Source organism: Aquarana catesbeiana, linkage group LG11 (genome assembly GCF_042186555.1).
Source record: "Aquarana catesbeiana isolate 2022-GZ linkage group LG11, ASM4218655v1, whole genome shotgun sequence".
NCBI lineage: Eukaryota > Metazoa > Chordata > Amphibia > Anura > Ranidae > Aquarana > Aquarana catesbeiana.
The window spans coordinates 190,156,331-190,171,046 of NC_133334.1; the positions used below are offsets into that span (position 1 = coordinate 190,156,331).

The following is a 14,716-nucleotide window of genomic DNA, read 5'->3' on the forward strand; positions in this document are numbered from 1 at the left end:
ATGGATGGGCATCATCACCCAGCAGAGAAAAAGACAATACATGGTCTTCAAGGGCAAAATCATTACTCTTTGTAGAACCATCTGTGACACCATTCCCCATTTACCATTCACCTGGTTCAGCATGCTAAAAAGGAACACCATCAAAAATGAAGAAAACACCATTGCCAACAAACTTGGTAAATTTAGAAGGGATCTGTTTGATTGTAACACCAACCAAATGTTTAGTTGGAAACAGACCAAACATCCCAGCCTTGACCATTGCCCTGGCCCTTGTCCACTTATGTCCATCCAGCCACATGAGAGTAACCCCAGACCCTATCCGGCACCCAAACCCATGTCCCCACATCCATCCCAGTACATACACAGACCCTGGCAGATGTCCTGGCATACCTCTCAGCCTCCCACTGGACCCAAGCCATTTACTCCCAAACTGAAACGTTCCAGGAACAGACCAAAAAAAGCTCCTACAGGCCAGACTCGGGCACTAATACCTTCCATAAATGACAACTCTATACAACCATCTGTCTCTACCTATGGAATTGATCCCACGGATGTTTCCCAACACATCCAACCCCCTGTCCTCAACCAAGAACAGGAACCCCGTAATGATTTACATAATACATCAGGCAACCACTTTGAACCCCCCAACGAACAGCAACCATTAGCCTGGATAGAAAATCTACCTCTTACCCAGTTGCATAGGCCTAAATCCCCTAAGATTGTAGCCACAAGTAACACCTTGGCCATTAACTTAGATAATGATTTTTTAGGATGTACCCCCCTCTGGTCCTCAGCAAAAGAAAACACGGAGAAGAGGACGGAGGGGGAGACGAGGAAGGAAGATTAGGAAAGATGCGGAAACTTTAAAGATCTATAACCTATCGCACACTCAATTAACCGCATGTGATACATCCCTCCTTAGTAAGGAATTAACCTTTGCCCCTACGATGCAACCCAATATGTTTACATTATTCAAGGATCTTAATAAATTTATCAGAGACCTTACTGTCCAGAGATACTTTAATATCCAATCTTCCAAACGTGTATCTTCCTCCGATATCGTTGATCAAACATTGTGTATCACAGACCATGACTCACTTGATGAAACGGACCAACCTGCACTTGCTCAACTATACGCTGAGAATTATAATGCTGATCTTGAATGGCTTATCCAACATTGTCCCACCTCACCCCCAGTCAGATATACCACACTACGCCCAAAATCTCTATTTTTAATCCCACACACAACAAAGGCCCCTACCTACAGACCTTTTACCAGGTCGTATATTCAGACCTCATCAAAATGTGCAAAACTGATCCCAAGCACACTTACATTAAATCCAACCTTTCTCCACTGGAACATAAGGCATTAGAACAGCTGACCCAGAATGGGACCATTGTTATCAAACCTGCGGACAAAGGGTGTATTATTTTGATTCAAGGATGTAATCATCCTTCTCCTGAGTGCGTGAAGGCATGACACAGACACAGCACGGCTCTGCCATCCGCCCGTCTGTACCCCCCCCCCCCACCACCACCCCCACCCCCCCCTCCCACAGATACCCTTGTCAGCATCTGACTGGTCTCCTCCTCTCCACCGGACTGCTATTGGAATCTGCCAGGAATACTGAACCTTATCAGACTGTGTTGTGCTCAGCCATCTGCACTCCTGCCTGGATCTGATTAAGTATCAGCTACACTGGAACTGCTGCTAACTACAGTCCCATATCATCTTCTCCGCCCAGATCATGCTCCGGAATACTACTCCTCTTTCCTTCATGTGAGTGGATATGATTATTTTAATAAATTGTTTTATGATATATACTCAGAGGCGCCCCTATTCCTTGTTTTTTTTTTAGCTCATTGGAACTCGCTTTTGGTTTGTTGGCGACTGCCATGACTGACTTATTGCCTTTACACTACTAGTGTACATATATGTACATACACATTCTTCTCCATCTATGCCCATGGACTATTGTGTACCACGCTATGAGGTATCTGCACATTGCGCCTTTTTACTTGTTTAGCCACCCATCCCCCAGGCTGTCCAATAGTAGCTGCTATGGACAGCATCACCAGTGGCTTCCCTATTTATTTATATATATAATATACCAATTTCTCCAACCTTTGGCACAGAACCTTCCCTCCTACATACGCAATGGACCCCATTTACTTGAGATGCTTAAACCTTACACATGGGAAAAGAACTATTGGTGTCTCTCCCTTGATATGTTCTCATAATACACATCAATACCCCGTGATGTGGGAGTAAGGGCCGTCGAACATATCTTAGCCAACGATCCCCTCACCAACCCCCGGCAAGCCAATTTTTTTTCTTGAAGCTTTAGTCTTTTGCCTCAAATATATTTACCTTGAGTCAGAAGGGACACACTACCTTCAGATCAATGGCACAGCTCTGGGGGCTAACTTTGCCCCCCAGCTATGCTAATCTCACAATGGGATACTGGGAATGCATGTTATCTTGCAGCCGACCATCCCTTTACTGCCCACGTGATGTACTACAGTTGATATATCGCCGATATAGTAATTATCTGGGACGGCACTTTTGATGACATTGTTGCTTTTGTACAGTATTGTAAACACCTTGGGCCTATCCTTTTACCCATGTGACTGATTCTGATACTTTGGCATTTTTAGACCTTGAACTGTGCCCTGACAATGAAATCATCTATACAAAAAATGTTATTAAATCCACTGCAGGCAATTCTTTTATACACTATTAAAATAGCTGCCACCATCCAAGATGGGTCAGTAACATTCCCAACAGCCAGTTCTGCCGCCTTCAAAGAAACTGCACCAGAGACTCAGACTATGACATCCATGGCCAACTTTTGTCCATGAAGTTCAAAGATAAAGGATACCCCACCCCGCTTATAGACACGGCTTTCAACAATTACCGCAGTCTACCTACAAGCTCCAAAAAAACTTCACCTGCAGTCAAGCAACCAACCCGTTTCATTACACAATTTCATGACAAACATAGGAAAATGGAAAAAATTCTGGACTCACATTGGTCTATTCTGTTAGAAAACCCTCATCTTAAAACCACAGTTGACATCAAACCTAAAGTGGCCTATAGAAAATCCAGAAACATAAAGAGCAAAATTGCACCTAGTAGAATCAAGTCTGTTTAACTTCTTCACAACCTGGCCTCATACCCCTCAGAGGGATGTTCAAATGCCAAAAAAACCCTCTGCTTAACTTGCCAGTTCGTACACCATAGCCAAAAAATGTTAAAGGGAAAAACGATACCCTCAAAGAATTCTACAATTGCTCTACAGATTTTGTCGTATATTGTCTTACCTACCCCTGTGGACTGTTACGTTGGCAGAACTATAAGAGCACTTAGGGCACGTTTTGACAAACACAGGCGCTTTATCGAAAAAGGCCGTGACCACCACAGCGTCCCCTAAACATTTCCTAACACACCACGCTCCCAATCTACGGTTGGTCTTGGTGTGTGCATTATTGAATCTATTCCGGCTACATACCCATATGCCGAACGTTATAAATGCTTGTGCCAACAAGAAACATATTGGATTTATTCCTTGGGTACTTTAACACCTGGGGGGTTAAATGAGGAAATCGAGGTGCACACACAGTTATGAGTCACCTCGTCTCCTCATGAGACTATTCCAACAGATGTAGCCTTGCTGTGTATGGTTTAATTTCCTCTCATTTTTCGTTCTCATGTGTTAGTACGTGCATTTTTGGGAATGTACGTTTGCCGCCCATGCTTATATGTATACTCATTATGCATACATATTTCATTTCCATGCATACACCCATTCAACCAACCACTATATGATTTTTTTTTTAATCATTCCCCCCTTCCACCCTCCTTTTTAATAAATTTACAGATATCCCCTATTACTCACAGCTAAAGTAAGTACCTAGTTATAAGAATAGTATATAATATAGCTCTCCCCCACTACACTTTTTTAACTATGTTTGTGTCTATACCTAAACACCTACTATAGATCCCTATTTTTTTATTTTTTTTTTTAATTATCACCTTTTAATATTTCTTACTGTATATTCATCTAATGCATATGCATGTGTCTAGACATACATGGGCATATGTGGGTGTGTATAATATATATATATATATATATGTGTGTGTATATATATGTATATGTGTGTGTATGTATATATATATATATATATATATATATATATATATATATATATATATATATATATATATATATATATATATATTGTGTATATATTTTGTATTCTTCTCTTGTTGTTATAACCAAACGTACCAATATGCGGGCTGTGCACGACCATGCGCGGGTACGCATATTTATGACCTACATCCTTGTGTCGTCCTAATACGCATGCCCAACCTCTTTCTTTGAATAATATATGCATATAATATGTATATATGTATTATTATTATTTTGATTTTTAATCATGAATACGCACCATCCTTAATTTTATGAAGAACATTATATATATATATATATATATATATATATATATATATATATATATATATATATATATATATGCGATTCTTTTAATATGTATATATGTTTCTAAAAAATCTAAAAGGCGTATATATTTTTTTGCAGATATAAAAGTGTGTGTGTGTGTATATATATATATAGTCTATAGGAAGCACTGGGAGCCACCAGAACGTTCAACTCCACACTAATCGGCTGAACGGTGTCCAGCCCAAGAGTGAAAGAACCTTTCACATATCAAACGCTTTTATCTTTTTATCCTGTAATAAATATCTTTTACTGCTGCACTCAGATGGCGCTGCTCTCCTCTCTCCCCTTTCTGGGGCTTCCACCCCAATAGTTTCTGTGGGATCAATCCCTTTTTTTTCTGTAGCTGGTTCTGGACCAGCAAAATAGAATAGCCCTGCACATCCCCTGTGATATTTACAAATAATATGTGAACAAATGTGTATATAAATATGATGCTGCCAGAATCTAGTGCTCCACACACCAATATACACATAATTCAACCAAATTATTCAGCGCTATACTAATGCTGTCAGTCCCCTTTAAAGTGAAAAAATTAACATCAGTCCCCTTTTTAGGTGTAAAACTCAACAAAATATCAATACATTAAAATTAAATAAGGTTCAAACAGTGTCCTGGGTATACTAACCTAAATCCAAAATCTACAGTCTGTGCTCCACACTTCTCTTCTGTGCACAAAACACCCCATGAGGCACACACCTTCACCACTAGCAGCTCATCTTATACTTTGTCCTAAGAGAAAAAGGCAAACTGCACTTGTCCCTTTAACCACTTGCCGACCAGCCGCCGTCATTATACCATGGTCGGCACGATCCTGCGAGCAGTCGTAGCTGTATGTCGGCTCCTTTTAGCGGGATAGCAGACACGGGGTGCCGATGCTCGTGGCCGCAATGACCGCCAGCCACACGCAATTGCATGCACGAGAGGCAGAACAGGGAGGTGTGTGTGTAAACACACAAATCCCTGTTCTGTGAGGAGAGGCAGATCGTGAGTTCCTAATGGCTAGAAACCACGATCTGTCATCTCCTATAGTCAATCCCCTCCCCCCACAGTTAGAACACATGAGGGAACACAGTTAATCCCCTCCCCCCTAGTGTTAACCCCTTCCCTGCCAGTGACATTTACACAGTAATCGGTGCATTTTTATTAGCACTGATCGCTTTATAATTGTCAATCATCCCAAAAATGTGTCAAAAGTGTCCGACATAATGTCGCAGTCCCGATAAAAATCACAGATCACCGACATTACTAGTTAAAAAAAAAAAAAGAAATAAAAATGCTATAAATCTATCCCTTATTTTTGTAGACGCTATAACTTTTGCGCAAACCAATCAATATATGCTTATTGCGATTTTTGTTACCAAAAATATGTAGAAGAATACATATCGGCCTAAACTGAGGAAAAAATTTGCTTTTTTTAAAAAAAATTGAGGATATTTATTATAGCAAAAAGTACAAAATATTGTGTTTTTCAAAATTGATGCTTTTTTTTTTTTATAGCGCAAAAAATAACCGCAAAGATAATCAATTACCACCAATTGAAAGCTCTATTTGTGGGAAAAAAAAGGACGTCAATTTTGTTTGGGTACAGCGTCGCACGGCCACGCAATTGTCAGTTAAAGCGATGCAGTGCCATATTGCAGATCATGGCCTGGGCAGCCAAATCTTCCGGGGCTGAAGTGGTTAAAGTGGTAGTAAACCGAGGCATTGGAAAAAAAATCCTCTGCAAGGCAATTGCATAATGTGCTAGTTGACGGGGCTTCCACCTCCACACGGTCTTCCTTCTAGATTCGCAGCTCCCGCAGCTTCAATGTCCAAGTCTCGATGACGTCACTGCTGTGGCTTAGCACTCTGAAGGAATGGCACGGGTATGCTGTTCCTTCATTATGAGCTGGTATCCTCTCATGGTCCCATTGGACAAAAGGTTAAGATCCAACAAGTCCAAAGATAGTACTCAAAGATAAAAAATTTAAACATCATAGTGCATTCTGTAATAATCTGCAAGATTATTTATAAACAAAGATAAAAATGCACTAACATGGTTATGTGTACAATAACTGGTGCACTACAGATATATTCACTGTTCCTTTAATAACACAGTTGAGGCAATATGGATGGAGGCTGCAGCTTATGTGGTAACATAACCATCAACATCTGAGAATCCTCATTCTTTTCCCCTGGGATTACGTCCTGTGTCACCGGCTCCACCCCGCTTGTTTTGGACCAGTGTTTGGCTCTCAGCACTATCGAGGGTCCGGTTTCTGTTTTTTATTCTGTCCCAGAGACTGCTGGCCTCTTGTTCCTTGATTAAGACGTTTCTATAGGGATTCCCTATGTAGCTCTCCCTGTCTGTTCCCCCCTGACCGTCTTATTTCTGCTCTCACCCACATGGTGCTGTTTCTTGTAGCTTCTACCTGTGCGAGTAAAGTGTATGAACCGGTGGCTTTAACCTGCAAGGAGCCCTTTAAAGTTTTGTATAGGGACAAGGTTGTGTTGGGGCCCAGGACTTTTTCTTTTCGAAGGTAGTTTCTACCCTTCACTTCAATCAATGTCATTCTTCCATCCCTCTCTCTGGCTCCAGATCATCAAGATTTTCTTCCACTGTGTGGATGTGGTTTCAGCTGTGTAAATCCTATCTCTCACTGCTTCTATCAGAAAGACGGATTACATTTTTGTCATTCCAGATGGACCCCATAGGGTGCACCAGCTTCTTGTTCCACCACCTCTAGGGTGCTCAGACAGACCATCAACCAAGCATATGGTCTCCCGGACTAGGCTTTACAGTTTCCTGTCCAGGTGCACTCTGCTAGACCTGTTAGTGCTTCTTGGACCAGGTGCATTTTTCAGTCTCATCTGAGGCCGGCTTTAGGCATAGGGTCCTTCAAGCAACTCTTCAGCTGCAGACAGTCCCATGGGTTGGTTTCCCTTTTTTTTTTTTTTTGGCATTATTTGTTTGCCGTGTTGCCCTCAATAGATGATGCGAACAAATTTTCATACTCATTCATAAAATCTTTTTCTTGGAGTTGATTGAAGGACACGTCTCATCCCTCTGTGTTTATGATCATGCTCTCTGTACTGATTTGCTACAAAACTGAGGCATAGTGATAGGAGAGGTTATCCTGGGCTGAGGAATTTCCTATTAAGAGTAAGGCTAGGTTCACACATGTCCGCTGCAAAGTCACCATCTGTTTTCACTGCAAATTTTCAAAACGGCTGTTCAGATGCAAATTTTCAGAGCCGGCGATCACCAGCATCTTTTAACAATAGCTGGTTGTAAAGGAGCAGACCGGGAAGCCAGCTGCGCACCCTTAACCTATGACTCCCCACCCCAACGAAAGGCCTGGTATGGATTTCAAGGGGAACCTCATGCCCCTGCCTCCCCAAATCCTTACCAGACCCTTATCCGAGCATGCACCCTTCTCTAAACCCCCACCCCCCTGAACCATGCCAGGCTACTTGTCCTCAAGTTGATGGGGGGGGGGGGGGGCAAGAGGCCTGGTCGGTGGTTTGGTTGTGGGGGTCTGCCTCAGGGTGCTTTTTGGAATCTGGAAGCTCCCAGATCCCAGCTCCCTCCCACGTGAATGCATATGGGGTACATTGTACCTCTACTCATTTACCGAAAAAAGTGTAAAAAATGAACAGACAGTTTAGATTTAAGAACTGTCAAACGGTGGGAGCCAGTGACGGGTGTGGACCTCCTTTCTTTTTTTTAATTTTTTTTGCCGTTCATCGTGATTGATGCTGGCTCTACATCAGGGGAGTTTGTTTTGTTTGTTTTATACGTCAGCAGAAGGGCTCGTACAGGCATAATCACGTACCTGTACGTTCCCCTTTAAGAGGCGGCCAGCGGGCGCATGCCCGCGCCAAGCTCCGTGAGTCGGGTCCCGCGGATCGCCTCACGAGGAGGAAGAACGGGGAGATGCTAATGTAAACAAGCATCTCCCCGTTCTGCCTAGTGACAGTGTCACTGATCTCTGCTCCCTGTCATCGGAGCAGAGATCAGTGACGTGTCACACACAGCCATGCCCCTCACAGTTAGAAACACGCCCCTAGGACACACTGCCACCTAGTGGTTAACCCCTTCACTGCCAGTGTCATTTACACAGGAATCAGTGCAATTGTATAGCACTGATTGCTGTATAAATGACAATGGACCTAAAAATGTGTCAAAAATGTCCGATGTGTCCGCCATAATGTCGCAGTCACGATAAAAATCGCTGATCGCCACCATTTTAAAAAAAAAAAAAATAAATAAAAATGCCATAAAACTAACCCCTATTTTGTAAACGCTATAACTTTTGCGCAAACCGATCAATAATCGCTTATTGTGATTTTTTTTTTACCAAAATATGTAGAAGAATACGCAACCTGCCTAAACTGTTTTTTTTTTTTTTCAAAATTGTCGCTATTTTTTTTTTTATATCGCAAAAAATAAAAACCGCAGAGGTGATCAAATACCACCAAAAGAAAGCTCTATTTGTGGGAAAAAAAAGGACGTCAATTTTGTTTGGGAGCCATATCGCACGACCGCGCAATTGTCAGTTAAAGCGACGCAGTGCCAAATCGCAAAAAACGCACTGGTCAGGAAGGGGTTAAATTCTTCCGGGGCTGAAGTGGTTAATAAAGTAATTGTCAAAAACTGTGTTTTATTTTTGACACTTTTCTGGTACATGTAACCCATGCTCATATACATGGGGTGGGGGGTAGTGAGGTTGCGGGATCTGGGGGCCCCCTTGTCAGAGGGGGCTTCCAGATTCCGATAAGCCCCTGACCCGCGATTCAGAAGCGTTCCTATAGCAGGCAATGAGCCTGGAATTTGCATCTGAACAGCACTGCAGTGCTCAGAAAACACACAAGACTTTTTCAATTCGCAGCAAATTTGCACTGCCGCTGCACCGCGGATATGTACACCTGCTCCATAGAAATCCGGTTTGATTCACATGGCATGTGAATCGAATGCAAAGTGCATCCAATTTGCATATATGTGAATGGAGCTTAAAGTGTTACCCTAAAAATAAAAAATAAAAATCCTGTTCCCTTAAAGCAAGCATAACCGCACAGTGCTTGTGCTGTGTCATTTGGCCCCTTGTATAACCTAAAATACCTGGCTGATCCTGCCTGGTTCTACCCCCCCCCCCCCTGTAAACTGACCACAGTTTATCATGGCTGCTGGGCCCTGAATCCGTAGTCAGTTTACGTGCCTCCGTCATCCACAGCCCTGCTCTGTCCTTCTCTGGCCTCCCCTCCCTCCTCCCTCCCTCCCTGCCTGTCAGCTTGAGACACTGCCCACCCCTCCCCCCTGCTGTTATAAAAACTATAATATATTCATTCCATTCCCTCTGTTTTTTATAACAATATGTGTCCCAGTGTCTGAGCTATATAAAAAAAAATGCCGCTTTGTACCTAATATCAGAGCGTCTCCCTACACTCACGTGACCGATCGGCTCTCTTTTCTCTACCCTCCCGGGCTGACCTCAGCGCGCGTTCCCTTCCTGCTGTAGCGGTCAGCCTGGGAGAGGTGAGTGCCGGGAGACGCTCTGATATAAGGTACAAACACTGGGACACATGGTTCTACAACGGATGGGATTAATAGATTAGAGTGGCTTAACAACTGCTTTAAGGGAAAGCATAGCCAAGCTCCAACTTTGGGAAAGAAGAGTGCCATCTGCTTTACATAGAATGGCTGCCAGAACACTCTTGGTACTATACAGGCAACTTTCTCTGTTTTCATATTTTAACAATACCTTTTATTTACTTTAAATGGCAGCATTCATCAGGCAATAACATACAGTGGGGAAAATATATATATATATTTTTTTTTTGTAAGTATGCATTCTATACTTGGCCAATCCCACTGGAGGTGGAGAATCACTGTAGTAGCCCCCACTGCTACGATCCTCCCTGTCTTATTGGTCCCATACCGAGTAGCTGCCCTGCTGCATAGTAACCATAGGTGGTCACCCACTCGGCACTAGTGCCATTCATAGAAACCTTTGCATTTTCTCAAGGAAGGCAAGGCATTCTTTGATTGGATGGGGTGTTCTTTGGTGCCAGCACCAAGTGGGTGACTCCCTGTGCTTATGCTGCAGGGAAGCCGCTTGGCTAAGTCAGCAAGGATCACTGTAATAGGTGTGGCTAATGCAGTGATTCTCTGCTTCCACAGGTATTGGCCAGGTGTGGAATATGCATACTTGCATTGGTAAATAAGTGTAAAAATGTTGTAAGACTGTTTTGTTGTTTTTCTGTCCAAACCTTTCAGGTGAAGCAAGTTCAAGAGGATGCATCGCGGCTTCAGAAAGCTTATGCAGGTGAAAAAGCTGCAGACATTCATAAGCATGAACAAGCAGTTACTGAAGCCTGGGGAGAGCTGCAAGATGCAAGCAGTGCCCGACGCCAGCTCCTCCTGGACACAGTGGAAAAGTTCCGTTTTTTTAGGATGGTTAGAGATCTTATGTTGTGGATGGATGATATCAACTTGCTGATTGATGCTCAGGAAAAACCAAGGTAAGACCTTGGTGGGTTTTTTTTTTTTTTTTTTCAAAGTATAATCTTAACAAAACTCAGTGCTTATGTATAATTTTTCCCTGACCAGAGATGTATCCTCGGCTGATCTGGTTATAAAAAATCACCAAGGTATCAAGGCAGAAGTTGATGCTCGAGCAGACAGTTTTACTACATGCATAAACCTGGGAAACACTCTCCTTGAAAAAAACCACTATGCCTCCGACAAGGTACTTCTTCATATACAAATATATAATGTAAGGTTTGATGGAAGAACAGCTTTTAACAATACAAACTAGAAGGGCACAGTTTTCCTCTGTAGTTAGAGTAGGAACTAAACAGGATAGTAAAATAGGATCCAGTGTACACTATAGGAGATAGTGGCAGAGTTAACAAGATTTTAGGATAGTGCAAAAGCACTGGGGCGTTTCGGGTATAAGTTGTAGTCAAATGCTTTCTTTTAAAAAGGACAAGGATAGGTTTTTTTTATATGACCTGGAAGGAATTGTGCCTTCTGGTGACAACGCAAGATGGTAGAATCAATTACCTAGATCCTTCTATCCAGTGTCTGATCTTAGTGATTGTAAAGTCTCATCTCTTTTTTTCCCTAAAAAAATAATAAACATGTTAGACTTGCCTGCTCTGTTGCAGTGGATTTGCACAGAGCAGCCCAGATCCTTCTCGGCTCCCTCTTCTGTGATCCTGGCCCCTCCCTCCTATTCATTGCCCCCACAGCAAATCGCTTGCTATGGGGGCACCCGAGCTGAGTCACAGCTCCCTGTGTCCATTCAGACACAGAGCCTCAACCCCCCTCTCCCCTGATAGGCTAGCTGACTTTGACAGTACTGCTGCCTACAGTAGGAGTGTACACTAGGCACATAGAAAATGGAAGGTTAGACCCCTGAGGCTCAGTTGTAGTAAGCAGTCCAAATAGAGAACAATGGGATTATGAGGGGAAGAAGCTGTGCCCTTCAATAGGCTTTGAGGAAAGGACTTTACGATGAGTACAAAATCCTATTTCTTTATTGTACATCATGGGACACAGAGCCATAGTATTAACTATATAGGTATATAGGCACCTTCAGGTGATGGACACTGGCACACCCAAGACAGGAAGTTCACTCCTTATATAACCCCTCCTCCTACCAGGTGTACCTCAGTTTTTCGCCAGTGTCTAAGGTGTTGGTCACATGTGTAGATGTGCTCTGAGGAGCTCTGCCAGAGGGATCCCTATTGGATTTAAACAGCCTCCACTGACCAGATCCATCCAAAGTGCCACTTGAGGCCAAGGTGGATGGTACCCAGGCCTCGTATAAGAGGAGCAAGGTTTTGCCTGTAATGCCTCTCCTTGGAGGGCTGGACCCCGGGACCCAGTGCTTTGGTCATGCTCACATTACCTAAAGTTTTTCCTGGCGGGGTGTTATACAGGTCCAAGGGAGTGGAACCCCAATAAAAAGGGACCCCGTCCTTGAAGGTTTGCTAAACGTAGCCCGCCGTGATGGGTAGAGTTTGGATCGGTCTGTCATCAGCAGTATCCTGCGGCGAGAATAAGGTAAGGGAAGAAGCCTAGGAACTGTAAAAAGTCCACCTATGGTTTTTCTTCCTTGGGTAAAATGTTGTCATGCCTTAGTCTCCACTAGAGGGAGTAAATGCACATACCTTAGTAAGTTGTCACTCAGTTCAGCTCAACATCACAGCTGAGAGCATGTGTGTGGGCATTTCTCGGGGGGGATTCCTCATTCAGGGAAAAGGTTGCCAAATAATGCACTTCTCCCCTTTGATGGATCTAAGGGGCTGGGAGGTACAACAGTAGTGTGTACTCCCCCTGCAACTAACCTCCCCCCTCTCCGGGGGGGGGGGGTGCGGCAGCTCCCCCTTGCTCTATACTCCCCCATTCAGGTCCTGTAAAGACCATAAGGCCGATCTCTCCTCCCTTCCCTCCTGCTGGGTTTGCCGTTGGCAGTCCCAAATGCCGCGCGTGCACGGGAACTCTTTGAATTTTAAACAGGAGGGAGGGCATCTGACGAAGGGAAGAGGCTTAGCCTAGGCATGGCGCGGTGTGCGGGACGTAGCGTCCACGAGGACACACGGCGCAAGTGCGGGGGAAGCTGAGCCCTGAAAGCAGACTCTCCTCAGCTAGCAGCTGGAGAGTACAGCTGTTAATCACACAGGACACCAGAATGGTGGGGGCACGTAAGGCGCTGCATGCAGGCATTACCAAATTGAGGAAAACACATTTTACTCAGCACCAGGCTGAACTTTTATTAGTGGAATTCTATTGCTAGACTATAGTTCAGCAAGTAGTGCATTTACTTAGTGCCTCTGCTTTTGTGCTTAGGACTATGCCTCCCAAAAAGGTCAGTGCAAACACCTCAAAAAAGGTTCTTAAAACATCACCCCCAGGCGCTGAGGACTTTAGTCATGCCTCCACACTGTCATCTTCTCCTGAAATACCAGAAGTGGCTAGCCAGGGTGATTCATTGGAACCTGTGGGTGTTGCAGCTGCTTCTAGCATCTCAGCCCCTGTATACGTGACTGAAGATGCATTTTCCTCCGCCCAATTAGGGCTAGAGGAAAGACTAGCAGCTTTAATTGCATCCTCCATCCAAGAGGATAGGAAGCGTGGTAGATCCCCCTCCCCCACCTCAGATCCTTTATCAAGGCAACAGTGGGTAGAGGATGGGGTTTTACCCTCAGGGGATCAGGAAGAAAGGCAATCCATTGACTCTTCTTCAGAGGAAACAACGGTGGAATGAACCCTTTTCAGCCTCGCAATCTGAGAAGTTGCTGGTACTATCTCTTACGGAAATAGTTTGTTCTGCTTTCAAGCTGCCCTTAACTAAGTCAGCTGAACGTTCCGTTTCTTCTTTGGGTTCCTTAAGACCTCCGCAGACACATGCGTTTCCCATCCATGCATTAATAGAACAGCTTATTTATGCTGAATGGGACCATCCAGATAAGCATTTTCTCCCTCCAAAGAGATTTGCAGTGCTCTATCCCATGGAGGAGAAATTCACCAAAAGATGGAATGTACCTGCAGTGGACGTTGCTATATCCAGTGTGAATAAGAGCCTTACTTGTCCAGTAGACAATACTCAAATGCTTAAGGATCCAACAGATAAAAGGTTGGAATTCCTGTTAAAATCCTCTTTTTCTTTGGCAGGTGCAGTTACTCAGCCTGCAGTTGCTGCAATAGGCATCTATCGATCCCTAAAGGACCAGTTTAGACAGGCCTTTAAGGAGGTTCCTGTACAACAAGCCCAGGATTTGGCCGAACTGCCAAGAGCATTATGTTTTGCTATAGATGCCATTAAATATTTTATTCACCAGGCATCTCGCCTTGCGCTTGTGCTAGTACACATGCGTAGGATCCTGTGGTTGAAAAATTGGTCAGCCGAAGCACCATGTAAAAGGCTTCTGACTGGTTTTCCTTTTCATGGGGATCGGCTATTTGGGGATGATTTGGTCAAATACACCCAAATGATTTCAAGTGGGAAAAGCACTCTTTTGCCAGTCAAAAGGAGGAGTAAACGCCCTTCATTTAAGCGGGCTCTTTCTCCAATGCCATGGGCATCTGCCTCTAGGCAGTTGCGACGACCTCCACCGTTAGTCTAGAGGAAAACCTCAGGGTCAGGCCCAGGCACAAAAGAAGTCCTGGGGGCGGAAACCTGCAAAACAGAATTCTAAAGCCTCAT

At 43.8% G+C, this 14,716-nt stretch overlaps 1 protein-coding gene across 3 annotated transcripts in view; it reads left to right on the forward strand.

The window, feature by feature from the left end:
* Positions 1–14,716, forward strand: part of SPTBN2 (spectrin beta, non-erythrocytic 2) — a 1,434,510-nt gene that overhangs the window by 1,250,142 nt on the left and 169,652 nt on the right. For all 3 annotated transcript variants that reach the window (XM_073605131.1, XM_073605132.1, XM_073605133.1), the window contains 2 exons: positions 10,780–11,024; positions 11,113–11,251. In XM_073605131.1, coding sequence (XP_073461232.1) covers positions 10,780–11,024; positions 11,113–11,251 — 384 coding nt within the window. The remainder of the gene's footprint in view (positions 1–10,779; positions 11,025–11,112; positions 11,252–14,716) is intronic.